We start from the raw sequence: 22,885 nt of genomic DNA, 5'->3' as shown, positions 1-22,885 counted from the left end.
ACCTGCACCCCCTCATCTGCCAACCCCTTCCCGTGACTCCTGCCCCACACCCTGAGGCCTCCACCCCACTCCATCCCACTCTTGAACTTCTTGTAGGTACTGGCCTATTGAGTTACTTTCCTGACCATGTTTCTCATCAGCATTCTAGCTTGTCCCTCCTGCTACTGCTGATACCTAGTGATGAGTTCAAAGTAGATGTCCCTCGACCATTTGTTGATGTTCATCGAACACTATGAGTTGCTGCACCATCTGAGAATAGCATCAACCAATTCCACATTCTCTCAGCACTCACTCATTGCCCAGCCAGGGGCTCGTATTTTCCCAACTTTCAAGCTCAGGCATCGTTGAAGTCTGGAGCCCTCTTCTCAGAGGGTACCGCAATGTCCACCATGAATGGTGACCTTCTTTCAGTCCTTGTTGGTGATGCTGGTATCCAGTTGCAGTTAGCCGTCCATCCAAAGAATGGCGGAGTTCACAACAACCTTCCCAGGGTGGTGGGATGGCTCTGTTGCAGGGAGGGACAGCTCAGTGGTTTGAGTCCTAGCCTTGTAAACCCAGGGCTCTGACCTCAGTCCTTGAGAAGGCCATTTAGAGGTTGGGGGCAAATAGATTTGAAAAAAAAATCTGTCAGGGATGGTGCTTGATCCTGCCACGAGGGCAGGGGACTAGAGTTGATGACCTCTCAAGGTCCCTTCCAGCTCTATGAGATATGATCAGGTGAGCTTGGATGGTGATGTGTGACAGCTACTAGGCCCCGGAGAGGGGCTTGCAGTGACACAAGATGTAGGGCAGCATCTTGCTGGCATAGCTGCATATCCCGCATCACTTGTCTTGACTCCTGTGGCAAATGGCTCCATGCAGTTGAGTTGGGTCCAGTGGATGAGCCTCCAACCAGCAATTGAGGTGAAACTGCCCCAGGGAGGAAGTGGTTGCTGGGTGCCATTTGCACATGACCTGGAAAGCCCTGCCGAGATCCCTCTTCTGTGTCAGTTTTTCTACGCACTGGCAGCCAATGGCATCCTTCAGCGCCCTCTCCAACGTGGTTCTGGCTCTGAGTGATGATTCTGCCTCTGTGGTTTTCCCCTGTGGCGCTGGGACTTCCAGCTCTGGCATTCCTTGCACCACATCCAGCACCAGCTGAGATGCTTCTCCAGATGTCATGTAGCATTGTGGGCACATGTCCAGAGTGAAGCAAAGTCTCCCTCCCGCCCTCCCTAATGTGATTCTAAAGTGACTTGTAACTCAACACCAGCTAAAGCTGATCATTTGGAGTTACACAACTCCTGTCTGCTAGACATGTGGGCAGAGTAGGGCTGTTCATGTAAATAAGTTTGCTCCTGAGATCTCTCTCTCTCCCCCCAGCTAGCTATCAGGGACGAATTAATTCAGACCCTCCTTATGTAAGTATAACACTCTCTCATACTGTGACTTCTCCAATGAGAGAACATCTACAAACAGAAATGACAACTTTCCTGCAGGAGTATGGAGCTTGGTCATGTTACTTGTTGTTTGTACTATGAGAATGCCAGTTGCCTTCCTAGTCACAGTTTGCAATGGATTCTTGCATACCTGTCATGTTTGTCCTTTACGTTTTTCTTATTCACTTCAAACTGCTCCAAGACATTCTTGAGCTGTCCAACACCAAAATTAAATGGACCTTTTTCCTTTTCATCACCACCAAACAACTGTGGTTTTGTCTGGTACTTGGTAAAAATACTGGGCTCACTCTGTTGTGTGAAAAAGGAAAAATATGACAAAATTTAAGTTATAAAAATATTCAGAATGTTAATTATGACAAACATTCATGCACCAAGTTCTCTGAAGACCATGGGGCAATCTTAGAACCTGTAGATCATAACAGCTGGGTGCGACAAGTTGAACTGGACAGACAGATTAAGAATTTCATGAGATTATTGGTTCACATGAAGTAGCTACTTCAACTTCATGCAGAAGGGAAAGAAGGTCGGCTATATTCCTATCAGGCTAAAGCAGCAGTGTCACGTGACTGGATATTTATATTGGATATGGAATGCATTTTATGTGCGCAGTGTATCTATTGGCCCCAAATACTGTGCTGGGGGGGCCATGTGAGGTGTCTAATAAAAGCTGAGGATGCCCTGAATCTACGTATACGACTTATATGTCTGTATTATGTTGGTAGATAAAGTTATAGATTTTAGCTCTGTAGCTGTACTAGAAAATGTCTTAGTGCTAACCTTCACACAGGAGGTGTGAACGCAGCCCCCAACCAGAATCCTGGGCTAAACAATGGGATGGAAGCCAGAGGCTTAGCCAGTCAAATCCACATCCCAGAAATGTGGGACTTGTCAAAGGAATGAAGCCCACGGGTCAGGTGACCTATGCTGAGCAAAGGAACTGAAATCAGATGCCCAGACATCCACTCCATGTCAATGACCAGGGCGTGCTGGCAAAACAGCGACCAATGGCAGTTTGCCACAGCCACTCACCTGGGTCAGGTGACTTTGACACTCAAGGGCCCATGGGAAGGAGAAAGGGCTTTGTCTCTGGACACAAGAGACAGCCATGAGGTGGACCTGACAGCGTCCATCTTGGGGAGAGAAGTCTTTTGTCCCTGTACAGTAGACCCCGGACTTACATGGAGGTTGCAATCCTGAGTCAGTCAAATTTCGTGTTACTCAGGGGAGCCAGGAAACTGACCAGCACTCCTGTGATTGTTGGGCAGCCATGAGCCAGGCTCTGGGCTGCCCATCACTCACAGGAGCCAGGAGACTGACCAGCACTGCTGCACTGGTCAGTTTCCCCATTCCTGTGGCAGCTGGAGCCTGGCTCCCATCTCCCCACTGCTCACTGGAGACAGGAAATTGACCAGCATTGAAGTGCTGGTTAGTTTCCCTGCTCCTGTGAGTGGTGGGGAGCTAGAGCCTGGCTCCCAGCTGCTCAGAGGAGACAGGAAACTGATCAGTGCTTCAGAGCTGGTCAGCTTTCCAACTCCCGTGAGTGGCGGGCAGCCCAGAGCTGGACACCAGCTCCCCACCATCCTGAGCCACATTAAACTGAGATATGTGTAACTTGAGTGTGCGTATCTCGGGATTCTACTGTATCAAGAATTCATGTTCCTGCATGCTGACTACAGCTGGCCAGATCTACAGTTCTTTAGTAAACAAGACTATTTAACCTGTAACAGACTTTCAGAGGCTATGTCTACACTAGCTAAAAACTTCAAAAAGACCATGCAAATGGCCATTTCGAAGTTTACTAATGAAGCATTGAAATACATATTCAGCGCCTCATTAGCATGCAGGCGGCCGCGGCACTTCAAAATTGACACGGCTCGCCGCCGTACAGCTCGTCCCGACGGGGCTCCTTTTTGAAAGGACCCCACCTACTTCGAAGTCCCCTTATTCCCATCTGCTCATAGGAATAAGGGGACTTTGAAGTAGCCGGGGTCCTTTCGATCAGAAGCCCCGTTGGGACGAGCCGCGCGGCGGCGAGCCGCGTCAATTTCGAAGTGCCGCGGCTGCCCGCATGCTAACAAGGGACTGAATATGTATTTCAGCACTTCATTAGTAAACTTCGAAATGGCCATTTGCATGGCCATTTCGAAGTTTGGGGCTTGTGTAGACACGGAAAGAGACTGCCAAAAATCAGCAAATAACATCACTGGTCTGCATCAATAGCTGTAATTGATGTATGCAAAGTATTGCTTTAACAATTTTTCTCTCTAACCCTGTTCTTTCTGCTCTGTTAATAAACCCTTAGTTATTTAGCTCTGAAGGATTGGTGAGCATGGTGATTTGGGTAAGATCCAAATGTATATTGACCAGGGACTGTGGCTGGACCCTTTGGGGCTTGGAAGAATCTGCATGGTGCTGGTGAAGTAGGTTTAAGAACTGCTCACCTGAATTTGAGGGTTGTTAGTCTGGGCTGGTACAGCAGCTGGGAAGTTGGTGGGTTTGCTTGTGTGGCTTCTGGCTGGCCAGTGGGGTTGGCAGAGGTACTTTTGTGGCTGACTGGATTTGCCTTGGTGAGAAGGAAATCCCAGCCTGGTGCTATAAGTAGCCTGGTTTTAAGCAAAGATACCTTGGATTAATTTCTCTAGCTGTGCCCAAAAACAAGGTGCTGGGCCTGAGGCACTGCGGGGATTTACCCCAGGTCCCACACCTGTGGCACTGGTGGGCGGTTGTGCCAGGTCCCACCTCCGGATGGCCCTGTAAGTCATTGATGGAGAGGCAGAGGAGCCCTCTGCCTATAAATGGTACTCTCAGATAACTGGACCAGAAGAGCAGGGGGATTGTTGAGGTCTGAAGTGCTTCCTGGAAGAGGCTGGGGTGTACAGCCTGAGGGATATTAGGGTTTCCCTTGAGTCTCATAAACCATGGAGCTTAGCATCAGTTTGCTCCCAAGAGCATTTGATCTCCCATAGAGCAGGTCCTGTTGGACCTTCTGCAAGAATTGAGAGAAGTGCATTCAGGAGCTCCTACACAAGGTCACTGCCAAAACCATTGACCTGGCAGCTTAGACAGCTGTACCGAGAGCAGCTTGCAATGTCCTCACCACCAATTTTCACTCATCCACAAGTGGGGAAAACTGCTGTCTGCATCTTCGGGCAGCAGGTCTTTAAATTTTAGCATGGAGTCCTACACCTTAAAGTCACATCTGCCCAAAAGGGCAAGCTGTTAGCGATGTTGAGTTGCAACCCCCAATGGAATAAACATTTTACCAAACAGGCCCAGGGATTTTTGTTTTGTTTAGAGTATTTTCATTTTGGGGTTACAGCTGATGCCCCTGTCCTTCACTCTAATTGGTGGCAGATGCTACCAGATGCCTGGGTCTGGTGAGGATAGGAATTCATACCCTCAGAGAGCATACAAGATTTGGAATCAGCTCTTTAGAAAGTGGCGGCCAGGGATCTGCCACAGTGCCTTAATGGAGCCATAATGGCCTCATTGAGAGGTGTAGTCAATGTGAAAGGATCTGTTGTGTCAAAATGTCAATCAGGCAGTAGGAGGATTGTTTTACTTCCTCTATCTGTTTGTCCAGGCTTAGGCAACCATCTTTAACAACTCCAAGGCCGTGTCTACACACGTCCCTCCCTTTTGGAGGGGCATTTAATGACACAGATCAGAACTGGTTAATAAGGCACTGATATGAATATTCAGCACCTTATTAGCATAATGGCAGCCAGTCGTGCTTCGGAAGTGCTGCTTTTGAAATGCAAACTGGCCACGTAGACGTGGGCACTTCAAAATAAACCCCAGACTTTGAAATTCCCTTATTGCCAAGGTCCCAGATTCACTTCCACCTGTTGGTGTCACACCAGCAGCAGGGGTTGGGCTAACCCTGCAGAGAAGGGGCAGGAAGAGGTAGGGAAGGGATGAGGCCTGAGGCAATAGAGGAGCATCCCAGGCCCTGTGCCCCCCGAGGGATGGCCCTTCAAATAGAAATGCCTGGAATAGGATATGGAAACTAGGGGAAAGCCCTAGAGATACCAAAAACGCTAGTGGACAGGTGTAAGCTCATGGCGGCTTCCTGGCCACACACTCATTGGTACTCCTGGGCAGTGGTCTTTTGTAGTGTAGCAGTGCCTCTGATGATTGGAGACAAAGGAACACGATAGAGGTGCAGTTCCAAATAGTGCCCATGGCCAGTGCTAAGGTAGAGAAGCACACAGAGTGGTGAGCATTGCAGGTTTCCCCTTTGACAGCCAGCAGAGGTACATGCAGCTGGCACATCTAATTCCTGTTTGTCTGGCAGCACTTACAGGGCTGACTTCACTGCCAGAGACTCCAGCACCCTCAGAGGTTGGAGAGCTCAGGTACCTGCCTGCCTCCAGCACGGGGGGTACTAAGATAGTGTCAGCATGGAGCAGTGCACAGATCTGGAAGGTGCTCCTTCGTGCTCCACCCTCACTGGTGCCTGTCTAGGTTCCACTGGCAATGGTGCTAGCTTCTGCCTTGCCAAAGCAGAGGAGTGTTTTGACTTAGCTCAGACTCTACTCTGAACCCACGCTTAGCAGACTTGGGTACTGGGGACCTTCCCCTCTCGATAGTCTGCCTCTTTTGCCTCTTCGTAGGCTTTCTGCACGGTGAGCATGTTGGGACTCAGCCACTGTAGGACACACACTCCCTACTGTTCCCATGGTGTTTGATGCAGGGTCAGGCACAGCTGCCTCAGATGTGGCTATGGGCAGTGGGTGGCTGTTGCTTACCCTATGACATTACAGGCTGGGGGTTCAAGCCTTGCTTTTACCAAAATCTGGGGACAGGTGACAGGATGACCTGTTCTTCTTTCTCTCCTGGCACCTGGGATTAGTCCCTGCTGGAAGGCAGGACACTGGGCTAGATGATGGGACCAAGTCTGGCCATTCATTCTTATGTTTGTCATGAGTAGAAACGTTAGCTTGGTTTCATGATCTTTCTCTGTGTGAGGCTTAAAGTCTCTGCTAACTGGCAATGCTTCCCATTTGAGCTTCTCCAATGCACTTTAAAGCGGCTTGAGTGGGGGTCACTCATGCACATCATCCTCCTGCTTTGCAGGAAATCAGGGCCTGAAGCCCAGTGCCCAAAACATCACTTGGTGGTAGGACTCAACTGAAACCCTCAGGGGTGGTAATACCTGAGTAGTTAAATGGAAACACTGAAAGCTGTAATAATGAGTCTCAGCATCTTCCAGATGCCACATGCTGGACTGGGTGACAGAGAATGGATCATCTGATAACTGCCCTGTTCACTTCATTCTCTTTGAATAACCTGGGACCAGGAAGAAAGGGTACTGGGCTAAACAAACCCTGTTCTGACCCATATGGCTATTTTTATGTTCTTACTATGCTAAATGATTTATCTAAGATATGTGAGTAGACAGCCTACTGAAAGCACTTGCAAAACAACATGAGCAGTTCCAGGTATGCTAAGGTAGAACTAAGGAGGCTTGGGGTCAGCAGAGTCCTTTATGCTGGTCCCACTGGTGTAAGGCAGTAAAGGGTGCTCAAGTTGCCTGAAGAGGTACCACTGCAGGACAACATGTTCACACCAAGAGTGGAATGCACACGTGCATCACTGGAAGAAGAAACTCTGCAAATATTTAGGATGATCTGAGCCATACCCTAAAGAGCGTATAGTCTTTTGATTCATTGTGAATTGTTAATACTTCCCCCCAGGCAGTACAATGCGAGCTAAGAAACCCCAAGAGTCAAACTCACATCCTGAGAGTTCTGCTGGGAGCTTTTTGGTTGTCTTGACTGTGCACTGAATTCCAGGGGCACTGGTGCTGACTGTGAGTTCTCTGGACAGAACTGGGAACCAAAGAGCAACTGAGAGTCACTGAGGCTGGAGTAATCACTAGGAGCACTGCCCCAACTGCATGATTTAGTAGTCCTGGAATAATTCAGAGCAGAAAGGGAATGAAGTTCAAGGAAAAATCATGACTAAATAATGAAATAGCAAACCATTTTAGATAATACTGTAAGTCACTTAACCTTCAAACTTTGTGTTACAGAAAGGAAGAACAGAATGTCCCGTGCTTAGGGCACAAGCATGAGACTTGGGAGACCCAAGTTCAATTTCCTGCCCTGCCACAGGCTCCCTTTGTAACCCTGGGCAAGTTATTTAGCCTTTCTGTGCCTTGGTTGTGCATCACCTGTAAAATGGAAATAACAGTAATTCTCTGCTGCATAAGAGGTGTTACAAGAATAAATGCATTACACAACTGGAGGCAGAGCCTATGGTAAATGGAGATTGCCCTGCATAGCACTGTACTGCATAGCTTTCCAACATTTTAACTCTGCAGACCACTTCGGAAAATAGCCTCATGATGACACCTGCTCTACCCACCACATAATCCTGCATTGTTGGTTATTAAACACAGACCAATGGCTACTGGCAGTCAGGGGCTTACAAACCACAGTCTGAGTAGCTCACTTATTTTCTGCTCAAGGCTGACACATAGTAATGGTTTACATTTGCCCTGAATGAAGACGGCTGTTGTGCCTACCAGTTTTACAGAGATTTTACCCAACTCCCCTCATAACAAAAGCACTAATCCATAGTCCCACACGGCGTCCAAAAAACCTCAGTCAGCCTCAAATTGTGGCCACTGATACCATAAAGGTGCCAATCTAGTATCAACACACATAGACCTTTCCACACATTCTTTCTCTTGGTCTTGCAATGGGGTGGGGTGGGAGGTCTCTACTTTAAGGGAAATCCTGAGGCAACCCCTGGTTAGGGAAACACTATCAATGGCCTTTAACAGAAGCACCTTGCCAGGGAGTGGGAGGGAGCTGCTAAGAACACAAGACTGGCATGAATGAACAGGGCCTGTACACAGATGGAACAGGTCTCTTGTTCTACTATGGGATTTACAGGGTTTGAAGGTTTGTCCTGCAGACTGCTTCTAGGAGAGTGACTGACACTGGTCACATTTCTGGTGGAAACACTAAGAAAAATCACCATGAGTAGCATATCGACATTTCCTTCTCCTGTTGTACCTCTCAGGGTTAGCTGAGGAGGCCGGGGACAAGTAGACTACTGCAGATAGCATGATATATTGCAGAGGTACAGAAGATACAACCAAAACACCACTCTACCTGGTCCCAAGCCTCCTCGAAAGAGACAGTGCGTTAGAAGCTGACACTTAAACTTTCCCAAGAAACCCATGAGTTCTTTATGACCCTATATGAAAACGAGGGCATTCTTCAGAAACAAAGTAGAGCATCCTCCTGTGAGTGTCACTGCATTTTTCTGTACAGATGTGAATGTCACTGCATTTTATTCCCAGCTGGGGAGAAGACACACCACCGCATCTGTCTGCCCACCCGGCTCCCCCAACTGAGGGGAGCTGGGGAGAAGCTGCGCCTGGTTCCCAGCTCCACCCCCCCAACTGATGCAAAATTTGAGTTATGCAAGGGTGCGCAGGAATGCATAACACAGGGACCACTGTCTGGGGATGGTTACTGCAGACAGTGCAGAACTGGTTTTGACGTCGATAAAGAGGAAATCCTGACTGCGTGCATTCAAGAATCCAAATGGCCGGGAGCAGAGGCAAGAAAAAGCTGCACGCTAGTATACTACGGCACTTGGAACAAGAGAAGTGAAGATGGTTTAGCTTTACCCAAAGTGAAGTGGGAAGGAGTAGTGTTTGTGGATTAGACAAACAAGTGAGAGACGAACTCTGATGACAATGGTCCTTCAAATGTTATCTGTGTCTAAGGCTCTTAAGTGGGACGGCATGAACAAGAGAGAAGTGCAGATGTGACATGACTGGATTTTACCTTGGCTATGGAAGCCATTTTATGTGCTCATTAGATCTATTGGTACCAAAGATTGCGCCGGGGGCAGGAGGCAGGGGGCGTGTGAGGTGTGTACTGAAAGCTGTGGATGCCCTGATTCTGGGCATGCTACTCGTATGTCTGTGCCATGTCTGCAGGTAGAGTTCTAGATCTGAGCCCTGTAGCGCTATTAGAAATGTTTTAGTGCTAAGATTCACAATAGGAGATGAGATCTCCACCCCCAGCCAGGATGAGACACTAAACAAAGGCAGCCAATACACATCTCAGGCACGTGGGCTTTCTCCCCTGGAATGGATCCAATGGCAACAGGCTACAATAGCCCCCCTGGGTCAGGTGACTTTGGGCTAAGGAATGGGGTGGCCAGATATCCGTTTCACATATTATCTATATGGTCTGGGGTGGGCTGCCAAGCTCAACAACCAATGGCAGAGTGCCACAGCAGGCTACTCGAGTCGGTGAGCCTGACTCTCCAGTGCCTGGTGGGAAGGAGAAAGGACTTTTTCCCTCCACAGGAGAAAATGAAAAAATGGGCCTAGCAGCATTCACCTGGGCTACGTCTACACGTGAAGCCTACATCGAAATAGCTTATTTCGATGTAGCAACATCGAAATAGGCTATTTCGATGAATAACGTCTACATGTCCTCCAGGGCTGGCAACGTCGATGTTCAACTTCGACATTGCGCAACACAACATTGAAATAGGCGCTGCGAGGGAACGTCTACACGCCAAAGTAGCACACATCAAAATAGGGATGCCGGCACAGCTGCAGACAGGGTCACAGGGCGGACTAGCGCTTCTGGGGCAACAGCTAGCCGCTCCCTTAAAGGGCCCCTCCCAGACACACTCAGCCTGCACGGCATGCGGTCTGAGGAGCCATAGGCACACAGACCCTGGGCGACGCAGGCATGGACCCCCAGCAGCAGCAGCAGCAGCAGCCAGAGGTCCACCCAGCCCTCCCGGCAGGAGCAGGGCTCGCCCTGATCCATGCCATGTGGGAGGCAGCTGAGCACCTCCTTGCTACACCGGAGGAGGAGCTGCCCCCAGGGCAGCAGGGCTCAACCCCCAACCCTGCAGCACCCCGCCCCCCCCCGCCTCACACGCCGCCGCCTGTGGAGCTACCCCACCAGCACCGACTGGTGGGAGCGGCTGGTGCTTGAGGAGTGGGACGACGACCGCTGGCTCAGGAACTTCAGGATGAGCCGGCAGACATTTATGGAGCTATGCCAGTGGCTCACCCCTGCACTGAGGCACCAGGACACTGACACGCGGCGTGCCCACAGCCTGGAGAAACGGGTTGGCATCGCTGTCTGGAAGCTGGCCACTTCAGACAGCTACCGATCCGTGGGACAGCAGTTTGGTGTCGGCAAGGCCACCGTCGGGGCTGTCCTCATGGAAGTAAGAGAACCCACGGGGGGAGGGCAGGGCAGGGGAGGGGGGCCCGGGCAGAGGAGGGCAGGGGAAGGGAGGGCGGGGGAGGGCAGGGCAGAGGAGGGCAGGGCAGGGCAGAGAAGGGCGGGGGAGGGCAGGGGAGGGCAGGGCCACGCACACCCTGCTCACCCCTCATTGGTGCTCTCCCATGTGCTTTCTCTGCAGGTTGTGCGTGCAATCAACGCCGTGCTCCTACAGAGGCTCGTGAGGCTGGGGGACCCAGATGCCACCATCGCGGCCTTTGCCACCCTGGGCTTCCCCAATTGCTTCGGGGCTCTGGATGGGACTCACATCCCCATCCGCGCCCCGCATCACAGTGGAGGACGCTACATCAATCGCAAGGGCTACCATTCTGTGGTCCTCCAGGCCTTGGTAGACAGCCGGGGCCATTTCCAGGACATTTATGTGGGCTGGTCTGGCAGCACCCACGACACCCGGGTTTTCCGGAACTCGGGCCTGTGCCGCCGGCTGGAGGCGGGGACCTACATCCCCCAGCGGGAGATCCCTGTGGGGGACACCACCATGCCCCTCTGCGTCATCGCAGATGCAGCATACCCCCTCCGGCCCTGGCTCATGCACCCGTACACGGGCCATCTCTCCGCTAGCCAGGAGCGCTTCGACGAGCGCCTGAACCACGTGCGCCAGGTGGTGGAGCGCTCATTTGGCCGCCTGAAAGGACACTGGAGATGTCTCCTGACCTGCCTGGATGCGGGCCCCACCAACATCCCCCAGATTGTGGGTGCCTGCTGCGCCCTGCACAATTTGGTGGAGAGCAAGGGGGAGGCCTTTTTCCAGGGCTGGGCTGTGGAGGCCGGCAGGGCTGACATGCAGCCACCCGCTGCCCCCAGTTGGCAGGTGGACCCCGAAGGGACCCGGGTCCGGGAGGCCCTGTGGGCCCACTTCGATGATGAGGCCGCGGGGTGAACTCTGCCAGGCCCCCCACTGCCCACCCCTTCCTCCACAACACTCCCTGCCCCAACGCCCACACCATGGAGCACCCAACCACCACCACCCCACACACTTTTCCTGGACAAATGACAGCACGCACTTGTGGCTGAACTTAAACTGCTTTTTCTTTTAGAATTTTTTTTTTTTTAACTATAAATAAAACAAGAACAAACTATATACAACATGTGTGGAACAAAAGTAATGTGTACAAATAAAACAATAGTAATAAAAAAGTTTGTTCACTAATAAAAAGAAAACCAGGGATGATAAAGGGGAGAACTATTTACATGGGGGGGACAGGGCAAACGGGGGGCACAAATTAATAAGTCACAACTGTATACAAGGGGGGGGCCACGTCCCGGGCCCCTTGCCCCTAAAGTCCGGCACTGGGCGTGGGCGGCCAGGAGCCCGCCGCGGCCGCAGCCCTGTCCAGGGCTGGCTGGGGGCGGGGCGGACCGGATGATATGCCCGGCAAGTCTCAGATGGCTTCAGGGGTCCCTCGGCGCTCCAGCCCTCGGTGGTGGGTGGCGGGGCGACGGCGGACAGGACAGCAACGTGCGGAGCAGCTGGTGGTGTGGCGGGTGGAGCAGGCAGGGCGGGCACTGCGGCGGCCGGCGCGACATGGGGGGCCAGGTAGTCCACCAGGCGGTTGAAAGTGTCCATGTAGGCCCCCCATGCCTCTTGGCGCCAGGCCAGCGCCCGCTCCTCCAGTTCAACGCGGCGTTGCTCCACCCGCAGGCGCTGCTCCGCCACCTCCAGCTGCCGACGGTGGATGGCCAGCAGCTGGGGATCCGTCGCCGTCGGCTGGTGGTGGCGCAGGGTCCGCCGTCTAGCCCACCGTGGGGCCGGTCGGTCCTCGGCCGAGGGGCTTGCCTGGACCGATGGCCCCGGAGGGGTCTCCAGGACCACTGATGCCTCGCCGGCGCTCTCTTCCGGCCCTTCCGATGGTGCAGCTGCGGGACACAGGAGAGGAGGGGGGGAAGAAGAATGGAGACAGGCGTTAGTGTGGGCCCTGAGCCGTGGCCTTTGTCCCCCCAGCCCTGTGCTGCAGGTTCCCCATCCCCGTCCCCGGGAGATGCTGCTGTGATGGATGGGGTTCAGGGCTCCCCCTGCACTGCACCCCATCCCCTGGTGGGAGCGACTCTCACTTCACTCCGCAGGGTCTGACAGGAGAGGTTTCTTAGGCCACAGATGCCCAGTTTCTCCCAGGAGTGACAGCACCAGCTGTCAGAAGAGACAGTCCTTCCAACCCGTCCTGGGGAGAAGACCCCAAGGGGTGCCCCTCTGGGATGCAGCTTTCCCCCTCCTCAGGCTGGCTGCCTTCCAGCTCTCCCTTCCCCTAGCCTCTACCTGCAGCCCCCGCCCTCCCCCACCATTTCAAAGCCAGCTCGGCTCCTCCCTCCTCTTTGTTCAGGGCAGAGGCGTCACCTGCCAGCTGTAGCCCCAGGATCATCCTTTGCCCCTGGGAGCTATTCGGCTCTTGTTGCTCATATCTAGCCTGAGTCTCCCTTTTGCACTCCCGCAACTCCATCACATGCTGCTGCTGCTGCTGCTGCTGTTGCTGCTGCTGCTGCGGGGTCTCCCACCCCCTCCTCCTGGGGGCCCCTCGAGATTCCGCTCCCCCCTGCCCCGGGGATGGGGCATGGCACTGTCGTGCAGGGTGGGTGCGGGGGGCAGGGGCTGATGCACTGCTGTGAGGGACATGGCCATGCTGTCCTTGGGGCCATGGCCATGTGAGCATGTGGGGGGCCCTGGACACATATCTATTACCCCCGCCCCTCAAGCCCAGGGGTGTACACCAGAGGGGGGTACATACCTGTTGGTCCACTCCCACGGTCCGGAGATCCCCGGGGGGCGGAGGCCCAGCTGCTGCTCCAGGATGGCAGGAGGAGGATCTGCAGCCCGGATTCTGCGGAGGAGGAGCCCCCCTCCTCCTCCTGCCGCGATGGCCCGGGGGTGGGCTCCAGAGGGGGGGGCCCCGGGGTGCGGGGCTTACCTCCGGGACGGACTCCGGCTGAAGGGCCTGCTGGGGCTCGTCGGCCGAAGTATCAAGGGTGGCCAGAGGGGAGGAGGTGTGCCGGGGGCCCAGGATGTCCCTGAGCTCCCTGTAAAAGGGGCAAGTGACGGGGGCGGCCCCAGATTGGCCGGCCGCATCCCGGGCCCGGGCGTAACCCTGCCGCAGCTCCTTCACCTTACTCCTGACGTGATCAGGAGTGCGGGCAGGGTGACCCCGGGCAGCCAGGCCGTCAGCCAGCTGAGCTAACGCATCCGCGTTCCGCCTCTTGCTCCCCATTACCTGGAGCACCTCCTCCTCGCTCCAGAGCCCCAGCAGGTCCCGCAGCTTGGCCTCCATCCAGGAGGGGCCCCGCTGCCGCTTGCCAGCCTGGCTGCCCGCCTGGCTGGGCTGGCTGCCCTGGCTCCCCTTGGGGGGGGGTCCCCTGGGGGCACTGGGGGGGCTGCCAGGCGGCCATTGAGGGTCCTGTGGCTGCTGAGGGACGTGCAGGCTGGCCGCGTGTCTGAGCTGCTGCCTGCATGTTCCTTCAGCTTCCTGCACAGGAAGGGAGGGGGAGGGGACCTTTAAGGGGCCGCTCCACACGGCCACCATTGAGCTGAGGGGCTGGAGAGAGCGTCTCTCAACCCCTCAGCTGATGGCCGCCATGGAGGACCCCGCAATTTCGAAGTTGCGGGACGCGCAATGACTACACGGTCCCTACTTCGACGCTGAACGTCGAAGTAGGGCGCTATCCCCATCTCCTGATGAGGATAGCGACTTCGATGTCTCGCCGCCTAATGTCGAAGTTAACTTCGAACTAGCGCCCAACACGTGTAGCCGTGACGGGCGCTATTTTGAAGTTAGTGCCGCTACTTCGAAGTAGCGTGCACGTGTAGACACGGCTCTGGGTTCCTGCTCCAAGGATCCATGTTCCAGATCTCCAATTCTCCAGTGACCAAGACTATGTAACTTGAAGTCATACCCCTTACGGGATGGGCTTTCAGAGACTTTCAAGAAGCAGCATAAAACATCGCTGGCCTGTATCAATAACTGTATTTGATGTATGTAAAGTATCACTTTAACCATTCTTCTCTCTAACCCTGTTCTTTCGTCGTTAATAAACCTTTAGATGTATAGATCTGAAGGAGTGGAACACACGGTGATTTGGGTAAGATCCAAGTATATATAGACCTAGGACCATGGCTGGACCTTCTGGGGCCCAGAAGAATCTGTGTGGTGTTTGTGAAAGGGGTTTTAAGAACCACTCACCTGAGTAGGAGGGTGTTGGTCTGGGCTGATACAGCAGCTGGGAAAACTGTGGGTTTGCTTGTGTGGCTTCTGGTTGGCAGAGGTGCTTTTGTGGCTGATTTGATTTGCCTGAGTGAGGATGAAATCCCCAGCGGGGCTGTAAATGGCCTGGATTTAAGCAATTTTCCCCTGAACTGGTTTCCTTAGCTGTGCCCAGAAACCCTGTCATATTACAGGGGAGAAATGGGCACTGTTGTACACAGGGCTTTTTTTGTGCTGGTACATGCTGGTACGGTTTACTGATACCTCTACAGCCCCGGCTGGGTGGCAGGGGACCACGCCAGCTCTGCAGCTGGGAGCCAGCAGGGGTGTGGAGCCCTGCCAGCAGCCCCAGCGACGAGAACCCCAGCCAGGGCATGGGAACTCCAGAAGCTCCAGCCCCAGGGATCTGGCCGAGGGCACCTGGGCATCCTCATTCCTGGGGACCCATCCGGCCCAGGGCTGGGTGCACCACTGGCAGCTCCAGCCCCAGGACCTGTCTGGGAACCCCACTAGCAATTCCAGCCCCAGCCCTAGGGACCTGGACAGGACCAGGGGAATCTCACCAGCTGTGGAGTGCAGAGCCGGCCAGGATGCAGAGTCCTGCCAGCAGCCCCAGCCATGGGAACCCCTGTGTGGGGAGACAGACAGCTGGCTGCGTACTGGACTCCTCCTTTCTAACAAAAAACCAACCCCCCACTGGTTGTACAGAACATAAGAAAGAGTCACCCCTACAGCCAGAGCCAGTCTCGGTGGGGACATGAAGAGAGATGGTAAATGGCTCAAAGGGCACCCAGGCAGCCATGGGTGCATATGGCTGCAGAAGCATGGAAGGGAGACTCTCTTACAGCACCTCCAATACGACTGGTAGCTGTTCATACCTTCTTCACTACAAAGAAAACTAACTAGAAGAGGGGAACATAAGGGTGCAGATGATTTATCAGGAAGTAATCTAAGCTGAGCTGAAGAACAACAAAAACCAGAAGGGTCATCCCCACAGAAAGCTATGCAGTTCAACACAGAATGCTGGTTCTTGACTATGGATACATATTGTACAGAGGAAGAAAACAGTCCAAAGCAATACAAAACACCAAGTGATAAAAGCTTTATGAAGTTACGTGTTCGCAAGAGAAGGTGGAGGAAAACTCTTTAGAAGGGTTAAGAGTCGTTACAAGTCAATGACAGAATCATACTGCAAGCAAAATACAAGAACGTGCAAGGAGCCTGCTTGGTAAACAATCAAAAAATGGTGGAATAAGAAAGTAGGAGAGGCTCTGAAGGAAAATAAAGTGTTTCAAACTTTGGCAGGCAACACTCAAACAGCAGAATTTCAGGAGTCAGGACTACAAATAAAGCCAAAAAATTAGAGGTAGTGGCCACTTATGCCTAGGCTACAGCTATGGGAGGCTTTTATGCCTGTCTTGAAATGAAGGACAATAAAGAAATAGGCTGGCAAAGACCCTTGATAAGAGAACTAATGACATTAATCCTTAATGCCTTTGGGAAGACCAAAATGGAAATATGTTAATCGATGTGATCCAGATTAAGGAAAGACAAGGTAATTACTTTGAAAGATTCATGAATGAAGGCAGTCCAAGAGATCCATGCAGTATAACATAACAAAACCAGGATCTAGTGGCACCAGCTGTAAAAGTTGCAGAAGCATTGGACATTGTGAAAAATAACAAAGCTTTGATTAGTGACAGAGAGATAGCTGTGTTAGTCTGTAGTCTATCAAAACAAAAAAGGAGTCAAGTAGCACTTTAAAGACTAACAAAATAATTCATTAGGTGGTGAGCTTTCATGGGACAGACCCACTTCTTCAGATCTGAACTTACTAAGAAGAGGAATGATGGGTTTCCTTGGTATTTTCTTGTGATAGGAGGAACTTTTTAAATTGTTGTTTAATTTATCTCCCATACAAAGCATACGCACAGTGCAGGCTAGATTTTTTTGCATATTCTAGTTCTTATTTTAGCTGAAGAAGTGGGTCTGTCCCACAAAAGCTCAGCTCCAAATAAATGATTTTGTCAGTCTTTAAAGTGCTATATGACTGCTTTTTTGTCTTGGCTTTGATGGCATACTAGCGGAAGCACAGAAGTGCCCCAGGCAAGTAGGCATGAATATATTGACACAACTGTTTAATTTCCTCATAAGGACTGAGAAGATGCCGTATACCTGGAAAAAGAATACATTAGTAGCGATATTTAAGGAAAAAGGAGGCACAGGAAAAAAAACCCAGTGGTAACTATAGTGGCATTAAATTCATGAATCACACAATGAAAAAGTTATTATAAGAGACTACAAAAAGAATCAGTAGCAATTTGCTTTTGAGCCAGACAAACTAATAATGGATGCTATCTTTGCATTCAGATAGCTTGTACATAAGAAGAGGAAAACCCTGAACACACTATTTGAAGTTGAGAAAGCTTATGGCCCTGTTGTGAGAAAGGTCGGATGGAGACATGTAGGAATGAAAAGGATCACTGAAGACTACATCAGATTTGCCTGAGACACATTTAAGAGTGTTGTTACCAGGGTTAGAAGCCCAGGCAGAGAAACAGAACAGTTTCTAGTAAGAGTCAGAATATGGCAAGGGTCAGCACTAAGCTCCTTTTGGTTCATATGTTCAATGCACTTACAGAAAACATCCAGAGAGTGGCATGCATCATGGTACATGCTTTTTGCAGCTGACATAATGCTCATGGGATACAGCAAAGAGGAGGTGAAAGAAGACAGATAAATGGAAGAAGTGGCATGAAAATAATCAGAAACAAAACCGTATATTCAAATCATACCTTGCAGGAAGGCAAAGACACTAAGTTTGAAGGGCCAGGCACTACCAAGTGTACAAACATTCAGTACCGGGGTTGGATAGGGCAGGATAATGGTGAATTACCTGACTAAAATAGAAGCAGAACAGGAAAGCAGAGAGAAATGAGTGGTGTGGTTTGCAACAGGTATTCTATCAACTTCAAGAGTGAAACCTACCAGATAATTAGGCCTGCACTTTTGGGTGACTTTGAATGCTGGGCACCAAGGAAGAGACAGGAGCCAATCTTGAGCCCAAGGGAAACGAACACGTTAAGACTGATGCTTAGAGATACAACCCTGAACAAGCTGGGAACAAATGAATTAGGGGAAGTGTTAAAGTAGTATCAATTATAGAAAAGGTGAGGGAATCCAGGCTTGGGTGGTTTGGCCATGTGGAAAGGAGATTAGCAGAATATATAGAAACTTGCGTGTTGCAGTCACAAGCACTGGCTTACCGCTTTCCCCAGGGGTGCTCAGTCCCCACTCAATCCCCAAGTACCCTTCCCAGATCCCTCATCTCTTCACACCCAGTTTCACCCCCTCCATGAAGCATACTCCATCCCCGCTCCTCTTCGTCCCTTCCAGCACTTCCAGCACCCCATGGAACAGATGATCTGCTGCAAGCAGGAAGGGGAGCTGGGAGGGAGGGGGAAGAGTTAACTGTCAGAGCCTCAGGTGGGCAGCAGGTACTGGGGGAGAGAGAGAGGAGCTTGGCTGCAGGTAGGTGCTAATTTTTTTCCCTGTGAGTGCTCCTGAAGCACCCACTAATTCGGCACCTACAACTAGAATTGGAGGTTAAGAGAAGGTTTGGAAAACCCCAAACTGGATGGATGGATGGCATATAAAAGGACCTGATTAGTTCAGTTTTTGTGGCTCAGTTGCCTCAGGACAGACAGTAGTGGGAAGGACTAGGTGAGGAAAGAAGAGTAGTCATTTTGTCAGCTTGACACCATTCCTGTGCAAAATGACAGGACTAGAATTAGCAGAACCGAGAGCTCCTCAGCCAGCTCTTTCAGATTCAAGTTATCTGGACTTTCTGATTTTAAAATGTCCAATTCTAGTAGATGCTGTGTGACATCCTCCTGAAATACTAGTGGAATGAACAGTTATCATCATAAGATACATCATCATCCTCTGGCTCCTTCTCCAATACAAAGCAGATTTATTGAACACTTATGCCTTACTGACAATTCTACCAATTCCATCTAGTAATGGATTAATACCATTATTAGGTTTCCTTTTGTTTCTAATATATTTAAACACTTTTATTGTCTGTAACTTTGCTGATCACTTATTTTTAACGTATGAGAAATGGAGGGTAAATCTACATGAGGAGGTTAGGTTCAATTTGTTCAGGTCCTTTTTTTAGCATTCTATTTTGTAACGTTACGGGTGCATGTCAATACTGCCTCATGAAGTCGACGGAATGGGTCCCCATTAGGGCGGACAGCTTTGACTTTGTCAGCAGTGTGCTGTGGATACTCACCAAGTACCAGAAAGGTACTGGACTAGACATCGTCCAAAACAACATTCCCCTCTTAGTCGTAGCCTGGTCTGTGCTCCATAACTTACTTGAGAGAAAGGGGAACCATTTCATGCCAGGCTAGAGGGCTGAGGAAAAGCACCTGCCCATTAGTTCTGAGCAGCCATTCACCATGGCTATCTTCCACAAGCATCCACAGAGCTATTGCCACTTGCTTCTGAACTGTCAGAGCAGGTCTCATTCTGGTATTGCTGCACTTCAGGGTGGGGGAATGCAACTCGCAAAGGTCTATGAAAGTGGCTTTACACATGCAGTAGTTTTATAGCCATTGCTCATCACCCCAGACCTGCAGAAAAAAGCAGTCCCACCAGTCTGAGCTCGTTTCATAGCACCAGAACACACATTCCACTGTGTTCAAAGCATCAAGTGCAGCCAGAATCACCACATTCCTCCACTATGGGAGGCCTATGACACACACCCAGAACCACCTTTGGCACTTCTTTGTCCCGTCAAATCCTGGGAGCTTAACCCACAATGCAAAGAGGCAGCAGACACTGTGTGATAGGCATTGCCAACAAAGACGAGGATGCCAACCCTAATCGGGAGCACCCCACGGATTCCACATGCCAGTGTGGGCATGCGCCCTTGACTTTACAAAATTGGGTTCTTAAAAAAAAGTCAACTTTAACAAATTCAACCCAATCTCCCAGTGCAGACGTATCTCTGGTTTCCGCTGAGATTAACACACACAAAGCCTCCCAGAATTTTATCTGGCACTAAAATATCTTTTTATGTGTTTTTATTTTTCTCAAGTAAAACTAAAACAGCATGAGATCAGTGCTATTGTAGATGCAGCTATTTTAGACGGTTTTTCATAGAGATCCTCAAATTTAATCACTGATAAATTATACAGAGGCACCACACCAAATAGCAATCATATCAGCTCCTCAACTGGAGACCTGCTAATCCCCTCTGGAATAAAAATGCTAGGAAAATTAAGATGTCAACAGGCAATGTTTCCAATTTCACTTAGTTCCGCACAGGGCAATTTAAACGACTTTTACTGCAAGTTAATGGGAGTAGCTACTCAATGTATTAGCTAAAAACTGCCAGTAAGCTACCCTGATTACTTGAACATTTACAAACATGACAACAACAACATTTACCTTGTGGCTGTGGGAGTATTAAACATCTCTTTGATATTCCAGACATTAAAATTCATTGTTATTCTTAGCTGTTAAAAATGAAGGAAGAGAACACATTAGGATTGTCATGAATTAGCTTTGTTCCCCTAACATGCAAGTATCTGCTGCGTCTAGAGCACACAAATTTTAAGCACTATATCTCTGTGAAGCTGACATTAAAGCTGGCATAGTGGGGGGTGGGCCTTCTAGGGGGGGAGGGGCGTGACATTTCATAAGGGAGGCACAGCATGAGGGGCTGCTGGGTCACAGGCTCATCCAGCTCATTTAGAGTGTTGAAATATGTGACTGTTTGTATGTCTGTGTATTCACATTTATATACCATTTAAAAATGATTTTACATTCTACCTACTACATATTTATTTTCTTACCCACGCCGCAAGGTTTGACTTTTTTTCATATGAACATAACTGACACTTCCATTGGTTTGGATTACTTTTGACAGTTTGGGGGGGCCTGCTAATTGCAGGGATGAAAAGTGGGGCCCAACACAAAAAGTTTGCACACCCAGGCATTAAAGTATTATAGCTGGACTTTCATTCTAAGTCATTTTAAACCATCAGATGCGTCCTTGGCTGTGTGTTGGGCATCTGGCAAAATATTCTTAAAAGAGACTCGATTATCATTCACATTTTTCTCTCTCCCAGCTGATCTGGCTCGTAATTGTTTTCACCTTTGTAAAAACAGGCTCTCCATGGCAATGTTCCCTCTATCCTTTTCCATAGCTGTGTAATAAATGTTTATGCGCACGTGTGTACCATCAATAGAAACACAAAATCTAGCGGTAGGCAGTCTGCTAATCAGCTGGGTGGCATTTGAATTTCTCCTGAGCAGCCACACAAGTGAACGCTTACAGGGAACAGTGCTCCAAGGGTACCAAGTACCTATTTTATTTGTTTAGGCTTTACTCTGCTTGCGTGCAATAGATGTATTGAATAGTGCTTAATTTGTAATGAAAGAAGTTCCAGGGCTGAAGCAAGTCAGTGCCAGGGCTAGCAGTTGTGGGGAGACATACGTATTCCCTGAAGTAAAATGCAGAGTCATTTGCTGTAAAACTTTCAAACTCAGCCAGATTGCTGGATATGTTAAAGATGTGCTCAAAGCAGAATCCTGATGGTAGAGCTGCAGCTTCAGCTGGGGTTTTGGAAAACTCTGCTTGTGTGTGTTTTGTTACATGTGGAGCACTATGCAAACGAAGGAGCCCTTAGGTGTTCCTGGAAGCTTAAGCTGTAAGAGTATTTCAAAGCATGCCTCTCTGCAGGTGACTCCTGTACAGCAATCCCTCGATTTACACAGAGGCTGCATCCTGGGCAACCGTTGCGCAAACTGAATTTTGTGTAAATTGGTGGAGGGGGGAGTTGGCTTGGGGAAGTGTGGGAGGGCTGCAATGTGTCTCCCGACTTCTCCCAGCTGGGAGGGCACACAGCTGCTTGCAGCCTGGTGGCAGCTGTGTGCCTCCACACTTCCCCAGCTGGGAGAGCTGGGGGCTGGAGGTGGGGCGGTTTCGATTTGCACTTAACCTGCGTTAATGCGAGTTAAGCACAAATCAAAATAGTGCTTCTCAAGGGTTTACTGTATGTCAAAAAGAATCACGCTATTCCCATACAGTACTGAGCTCTGTGCAGACACCAAGCACATTGTGCTAAGCATTCAAGTTTGTCACCAGACAAAGAAGCTGAAGTGACTGTATTTTCCAATCCATCCCAAACCCAATATGAACCATCATTTTGTTGATATTTATCTTACATTAATTTATTTAACTCCCCTTTTTAAAATCTGTCACTGTAGGTAACCACCACCAGCCTCCTGACTGTCCAGGCTTGCTTACCCATGAACTCCCAGCTCTCACATCTATGATATCACCAAATACTGTCAACTCTCTCTCTGCGACATCATTACAAACATATTTATTTCAATCCCCATGGATAAAATGCTCGTCAGTCTTGTTGCTTATTCATCTCCTCCTCTTGTCGTCTGCCTGCTCTCTCTGCCCCCTTCAGCATATTTAGAACACCACAGATAAAATAACCTCCCTCCTTCCATTCAGACCGGGGTCACCAACCAAAATAGCAAGAAGAGCCTTATTTTTTTTTTTTTTGGAATTTGGTAAAAACTCAATAATTCAAGAGCCTCAATGCATGTGAATATGAGATGGTCCTCAATAAAGGACGTCAAACCCTACTGTTTGTAATCCCTATTTTAAGAACAGCAAATACACACTTATTTGTCACGTGATACATGTTTACCGAAGGACATTCACACACTTTTTTACGAATTCTGTTTCCTCACATGTGTGTGTTTGTACCACTGCCTTCCTGACTTTCACTCCTGAACTGTCTCTCTCTCTCTCTCTGAAGGATGCTAGAGTCAGAACAATTTCGCTTTTGTTTTCGAAATCACTACACAGCTGCTTTAATACTTTGCCAGAGCACTCTTTTACATATTTGCCATTCATGAATGG

At 50.1% G+C, this 22,885-nt stretch overlaps 1 protein-coding gene across 1 annotated transcript in view; it reads right to left on the bottom strand.

Annotated features, from left to right (window-relative positions):
• Positions 1-22,885, bottom strand: part of IHO1 (interactor of HORMAD1 1) — an 84,032-nt gene that overhangs the window by 38,709 nt on the left and 22,438 nt on the right. The window contains exons 2-4 of the mRNA XM_075005949.1: positions 20,389-20,456; positions 7,181-7,355; positions 1,570-1,727 (exon numbers count right to left, since the gene is read on the bottom strand). Of these exons, the coding sequence (XP_074862050.1) occupies positions 1,570-1,727; positions 7,181-7,355; positions 20,389-20,444 (389 nt within the window). The 5' untranslated portion in view covers positions 20,445-20,456. The remainder of the gene's footprint in view (positions 1-1,569; positions 1,728-7,180; positions 7,356-20,388; positions 20,457-22,885) is intronic.

The sequence above is a fragment of the Carettochelys insculpta genome, chromosome 11 (genome assembly GCF_033958435.1).
Source record: "Carettochelys insculpta isolate YL-2023 chromosome 11, ASM3395843v1, whole genome shotgun sequence".
NCBI classification, from domain to species: Eukaryota; Metazoa; Chordata; order Testudines; family Carettochelyidae; genus Carettochelys; species Carettochelys insculpta.
Note: the sequence above shows the minus strand (reverse complement) of the source record. Positions and strands in the feature narration are given on the sequence as shown.